Here is a 6,022-nt window from a genome sequence, read left to right as displayed (position 1 = left end):
AAAAATAATTGTGAGAAATAACCATTACCAATCAAAAAAAAAAAATGTGAAAAATTTTTACTAGATTTAAACATTAATTCGCGTTATTATATAAAAAAACGTTGTCAAAAAAAACACAATTTGTCACTGCCTATATTTTTTTGAATTTTTAGCAGAGTAATCTACTTGCTTTTCATAATTTTCCCCTTTTAAAAAAATCAGCAAATCATTTGATATATTTCTGCATCACTTTACATTTCAAGTGTTATCAATCTACGTCCTTTCATCAGCGGGAAATTTCCATTTTCAAATGGAGATGAATAAAAGTAAGTAGATTAAACATATTTTATGAAATATCATTCGGGTCCTTGTATTCCCGCTGTCCATGACCATGAAAAAAACTGTAGAGTGCCATGTTAGTAGTTGTACGGTGGAAGTGTCTGTGAATTGCACACCACTTTAGTCCTTGCTCATATTTGTAACCATTAGTGTTAACGAGAAATGTAAGGTCCGATTAAACGGACTGTTGATAATCATGAATTAAACGCATATCTATGTCTTTATTAAATAGATACGATTTATGTGTGCAAAAGTATACACATTCAATAAGAGTCAAAAACTATTTAATCTTCAAATTGTCATTATCCCTAAGTCTACGAGATGATTTAGAAATACATCAAAGGAGGACCTTTATGTTTTGCCCACAGAAAATGTAATTGTTGCAGGCTCTTTTTTATATAAACAAGTTTAATTGTTCATTTGATTAAAAAAACATATAACTATGAATAAAAACCTAAAAAAACTGTGCAGTTAAAAAAATTTTAAAAAAAAAATGGTTTTAATTTTCTGTAATATTGTTAAGCATTATACATGTTAACTAAACAATCATTATTATGTTTTATTTCCCTTTTAAAAAGTTTCATAAAAAAAAAGAAAAAAGAATCCCAAAAAAAAGTAACAGCAAATTGAAAATTTTTGCAGGCTTAATATGATTGAAGCCGGTTCATAAGTATTGAGATAACTTTCTTCTGTGATAAAAAAAGGACATGCCTTACTTTGATATTTAAATACAATTTTTTTATGAGTCTGATTGATTGATCATGATTGACTGTTTGATTGATCTACTGACGTTTGATTAATTATATAAGCCTATATGTAATAACATGTCGTTTTAATGGTCGTGTAAGTTTGATAAAATTGTATCAGATAAAGGAAACAGTTTATTCTGTATCATACAATATCACCTGTATCATGCATTCACATAAAACAACCGCGTAGAAGATAAAAGCTTAATTTCGACGAAATGAGGTCGGTTTTCAGCTTTTCTTAATAAAAGTAGTCCGATGAGCCTGGGAACGAAAAAGTAGTCCGATGAGCCTGGGAACGAAAATTTGCTCATTTAAGGCCTGGACAGCGTTAAAGAAGGATTAGTCAATATAATAAATATCAGTTATTTATAATAGCTTAGTTTCTTTCAAAATGAACAGTTCAAATATATTGATGTTTGGCATTTTGATATTTCTCATGACTGGTGAGTAATAAAACTATAATTATTTGTTAAAAATATGATACGTGTATGAATACACATATAATTATACAGAACAGTTCATGAATCGTTAATTAATCATGAAATAAAACAAAGCATTGATGGTCTTTTTATAATAAAAGACTTATAATAGTAAAAGGTCAACTTGGAAGTCAGGTTGTGTAACAAACTTTTTAGTAAATTATACTGAAAACTGTTGGTATTGCTTGTTTTGTGAAATATCCCTCGCAAATACACACACTTAATTTTTGTAAGGTGTGATATTTTATATTGTTTCAGTAAGAACGATTTTTACAGAGTTACGTTTTTTTCCGTGTACATGCAATAATTTTACAGTAATGTTACTTTGATTTCAATACTTAAATATCGTCCTTTTTGCAGCATTTGGTTGGTGTATATATGTAAGCGATTGAGAAACAGTGTAATTTTATTGAAATTCACTGTTTTTTTTTTTTGTTGTTGTTGTTTTTTCTGTTGTTGTGTAACCTCCTTTTTTATTAATACCCTATTATAGATATATACATAACTATACATATATAATTATATCGTGCTATAATGCATATGGCAAAATTATAAAATGTTGCGGACGGTACTAAAAAGTCCAGGTTACGGTCAGCGAACCTTAGCACTGGCTTACGCAGCATTTAATATGTGAACTTTTTAAACATCCGCAAATGTGTTCATACGGCGGTTATCATGAAGCCTTAAATTCATACGTCAGGGCCATTCCATGAAAAGCGATTTGTCCCCAAATAAAGAAGTTCAGTTTCTGTCCGATACAAGGTCAATCCCAAATTTTGTGATAAAAACGCTTTTAAAAAGAATATCTGAGCATGTCAATTAGGTGTTATTTCTTTAAATTTTCTAATATTCCTGAATTGAAAACCTAATTTGAACTCAGAAAATACCCAGTGACGTCGGCAGCAGGTTAACAATGACCATGTTTTTTTATAATGTTTCTTCTTTATGTTTCAGTAATAAGCGTACAGTCTATAAAATGTTACCAGTGTTTGAGCTGCAACGACCCTTTCAATGAAAAAGATAGCGATGTCACAATAGAAACGTGCGCGGGATCATGTGTTAAGGGCAAATATGAAGGTGGTAAGTGATATAAAGATAACAAGCCATGTCTTTGGAAACAGACACAATGCACCTCCATACAGACAGGGCCCAGTCAGGTAACCATGACCTTTGACTTGCAACAAATGCATGGTTATTATGAAAAGAATGTTACAAGAATACAGACACAAATACTTTTATTCTCAGTGTATCCATAAAGACATTACCAGACAAAACCATCAGTATACTATCTTGACATTCAAGTATAACCTTTACCTTTCTGTCAACCTTTTCCGTTTCTGTGTTACAGACAAACTTTCCTAATGTGCAACAAAGTAAGCTTAGTTATTTCAAAATCTAGTCATGAGTGACATAGATGACGACTTGAAAAGACTGGTCAATTTACGTTTATAAAACTATAAATCTTAAATCTAATTTGACCTTGTCCTTTAAGCTACAACTTTGTTCCTATTCATCATTAATTAGGTTTTAATTAAAGTACCATATGCAACATAAGCAACATTATTACAAAATCTACCTCTGAATGGCAAAAAGATATGGACTGGACGTTAATCTTGCGCATGGCACATTGCCCCAATATGCTTAACAGTCTACACAAAAATCAACTAGGACACTCAGAACTGAAAACTATGAAAAAATGTAATAACGAAATATTCTCAACATTCTATTGAAAATCGATATTTAGTTCAATCTTCAGCCTAATTGGATCTAAGACAGTTCAAAACGCTGTTTAGTTTTAGGCCATTTTATACAATCCAAGAAGACGGATTAGGCGAATAATCTGAATTTTTTTTGGTACAGATCTTAAGCAAAAGGTATAAATATGTCGAAATATATTTCCAATAACGTCGTGTCATAAAGACCAATAATGCAAAAATAAGTGAACAAAAAAGAACATAATGTCGAGGAAGCACATAAGAAACACCCGTCAAGAATGTTGAAAAGTTTAGATATTCTTGAAAGTTTTAATGCATAATTTTCATATTTGAAACTTTATGTTATAATATAATAAAATGTTGCTATAATAAATATAATGTTGTTATATTTTCATCATCAAGGGATTGTTCGGCGTTCAGTGTTGGTGTTCCCCTCCATGTCCAGCCTTCATAATTAACTGGTTCTTGTTGCTGGGTAGTATGAGGGTTGCGTTCATTGAACACCGCCTTTCCTTGTTGATCTTGTTTATCATATTTAATGGATTTTTTGTTAGTTATAATCATACGTTCCAAAAAACACAATCACATTTCATGTATCAGATGTTAGTGTAGCATAATAATCAAATATTGATGATAAAAATAAAATTCCTTTTGTTAATAGAATATAATTTGATATTTGCGAATGTGATTCAAACATGCTCATTTGTTATATTTTGGCTAATTTTTAAGGTGAGCAGAGATAAAAGGGGCATTTTCTTTTTTCATCCCTATTTCTTATTTATATCTATACTGAGTATCCTTAAAAGACTTTATTTTATCATTTTACAGCTGTTGCCAGAGCCTGTTCAGATTACAGTGGAGGCGACCAGTGTGCAAAAGTTGGCGAAGCTCATTCATGTTCGTGTACGTCTGATTTGTGTAACAGTGCATCTGGAGTCAGGCGTCTCATTTTTGCGTCGCTAAGCTTATCATCTTGTTTTTATGGGTGTTTCCCCTAAAGAACGGGATTTTATAAAAAAAATAATATACTGTTAGTAACTTGAATTTGGAAGCATAAAACCGGCCCTTTTATCTTGGTGTTTTATGATTTTTCCTTATTATTGTGATTTTGAACTTCTGATTTGGACTTACCTTTTCCATAAATCGGGCGGCGCGTTTTCGAATGAAATGGCGAGCAAAACGCGTTTATTTCTAGAACAAATTTTCCCCATTTAATTGAGGCCCCGTTTTATAACACAGTTCTTTCAAAATAGTATTTTATTGCGATTCAGCGTGCAATTTAAAGGCTGCTGCGCATCTCGTATTGTCGACAGTTGTTGGGACTTAAATTCAAAAATTGTAAGTGTTATACAAACCTCTCTCACGTGTAGATTCTCTTAAAATTTATTGTTTTAATGACGGTTGTGGAAGCTGTTCATATCCTGTAAATTAAGATAGTATCTGATAAATTCGAGGGTTGATGGATTTTTTAATTTTAAAATATATATTCACATTAATCTATTTGCTAGCTAGCGCATAGTGTCGCTCAGGGTAGCAGTCTGACTGAGTTGTTCACACAATTGACTTATGATAGGAGGATTTGCTGGCAGTCTAGGTTTTAATCCTGCTAGGTTTGTGCTAGCTGGCTTCACTGCAAAAAAACTAAAACAACCATTGCTGAAGTTCCTATAAGAGATTCTAGAGAGTGTCTGTAAGCTCCAACCTTTCTGCACTATCATACTAAAATAAATTATGTTATGTATTATGTATTATCCAAAGCAAACCCTTGACATGCGAGTTAAAGATTGAAAAAAAAACAAAAAAAAAAAACACGAAAACAATTCATGCTAGATTTTTCTTTATACTATGCTAGAACATATAATACCAGATATATTGTTGTTATTTGCACTTATCATCCTAACTGTTAACACTATTTTTCATATACTTTACAGATACTGACAGATACTGATATAGATGAACAGAAATAAAATGAAGATTGGGCTCATATTATTAATGATTTGGCACTTTTTTATGTGGTGATGTGTGTTGTACCAACCTATTTGCCAAAGCAAACTTTGAAACAGATGTCCGAACTTATTATTGAATATTACAAACTTGGTTTTCGAATACACCGAGATTCTAGGATTTTTATTAAATAGACATAAAATTTTGTTGTTAATGCGGCAATTATATAGATTCCTAAAGAAGTTTAAAAATAAAACGTCGGGGATTACAACCCCACAGTTATTAATACCATTCACAAAGAGCTGAATACTTGTGGACAAACTATGGGTAATAGGTTTTTGTGGCAACGGCTTCAAATTAATCATAATGTGAAGACAACTCATCAGGAAGTTATGGAGGTAATGAAGATTTTATATCCTGGGGGCACTCATCTGATCTGAGAAGAACCTATCGTCTCAAAAGGCGTGTTTATTGTGCGAAAGGTCCCAACTATATTTGGCATTTAGATGGTTATTGCAAGTTAAAAACCCTTTGGATTTTGTATCCATGGTATTATTGATAGATTAAGTAGAAGACTGATCTGGCTAGAGGTATCGGATACAAACAATAATCCATACCTCATTCCAAAGTATTTTTTTTAAATTCCCTGAAGTCAATTGAAAAGACACTCGTATCATACGTTGTGATGCTAGAACAGAAAACTCTGATGTATACCTTTTTACAACAGGTCTTTCGGTACAATGCAATTGACGCTTTTGCAAAACACAAAAAGTGTTATAATTGGTAAAAGTACTTCCAATCAGCGAGTTGAACGTTG

General features: G+C 31.8%; 1 protein-coding gene across 1 annotated transcript; it reads left to right on the top strand.

The window, feature by feature from the left end:
• Positions 1-1,330: 1,330 nt before the first annotated feature.
• On the top strand, positions 1,331-4,259 carry LOC132745847 (uncharacterized). Its single transcript, XM_060734842.1, has 3 exons — positions 1,331-1,510; positions 2,501-2,626; positions 4,090-4,259. Exons 1-3 carry the CDS (start codon positions 1,459-1,461, stop codon positions 4,257-4,259), a joined length of 348 nt encoding a protein of 115 aa, XP_060590825.1. The 5' UTR covers positions 1,331-1,458.
• The last annotated feature ends 1,763 nt before the right edge of the window (positions 4,260-6,022 follow it).

This window comes from Ruditapes philippinarum, unplaced genomic scaffold (genome assembly GCF_026571515.1).
Source record: "Ruditapes philippinarum isolate M1 unplaced genomic scaffold, ASM2657151v2 ctg4144_1_1_1_1, whole genome shotgun sequence".
Lineage (NCBI taxonomy): Eukaryota > Metazoa > Mollusca > Bivalvia > Venerida > Veneridae > Ruditapes > Ruditapes philippinarum.
Note: the sequence above shows the minus strand (reverse complement) of the source record. Positions and strands in the feature narration are given on the sequence as shown.

Bases quoted from the DNA above. Each gene is read 5' to 3' on its own strand.
- LOC132745847 (XM_060734842.1), top strand. From the start codon at position 1,459: ATGAACAGTTCAAATATATTGATGTTTGGCATTTTGATATTTCTCATG. The intron at 1,511-2,500 runs GTGAGTAATAAA...TTTATGTTTCAG, and splicing joins TTTGATATTTCTCATGACTG to TAATAAGCGTACAGTCTATA. The intron at 2,627-4,089 runs GTAAGTGATATA...ATCATTTTACAG, and splicing joins TAAGGGCAAATATGAAGGTG to CTGTTGCCAGAGCCTGTTCA.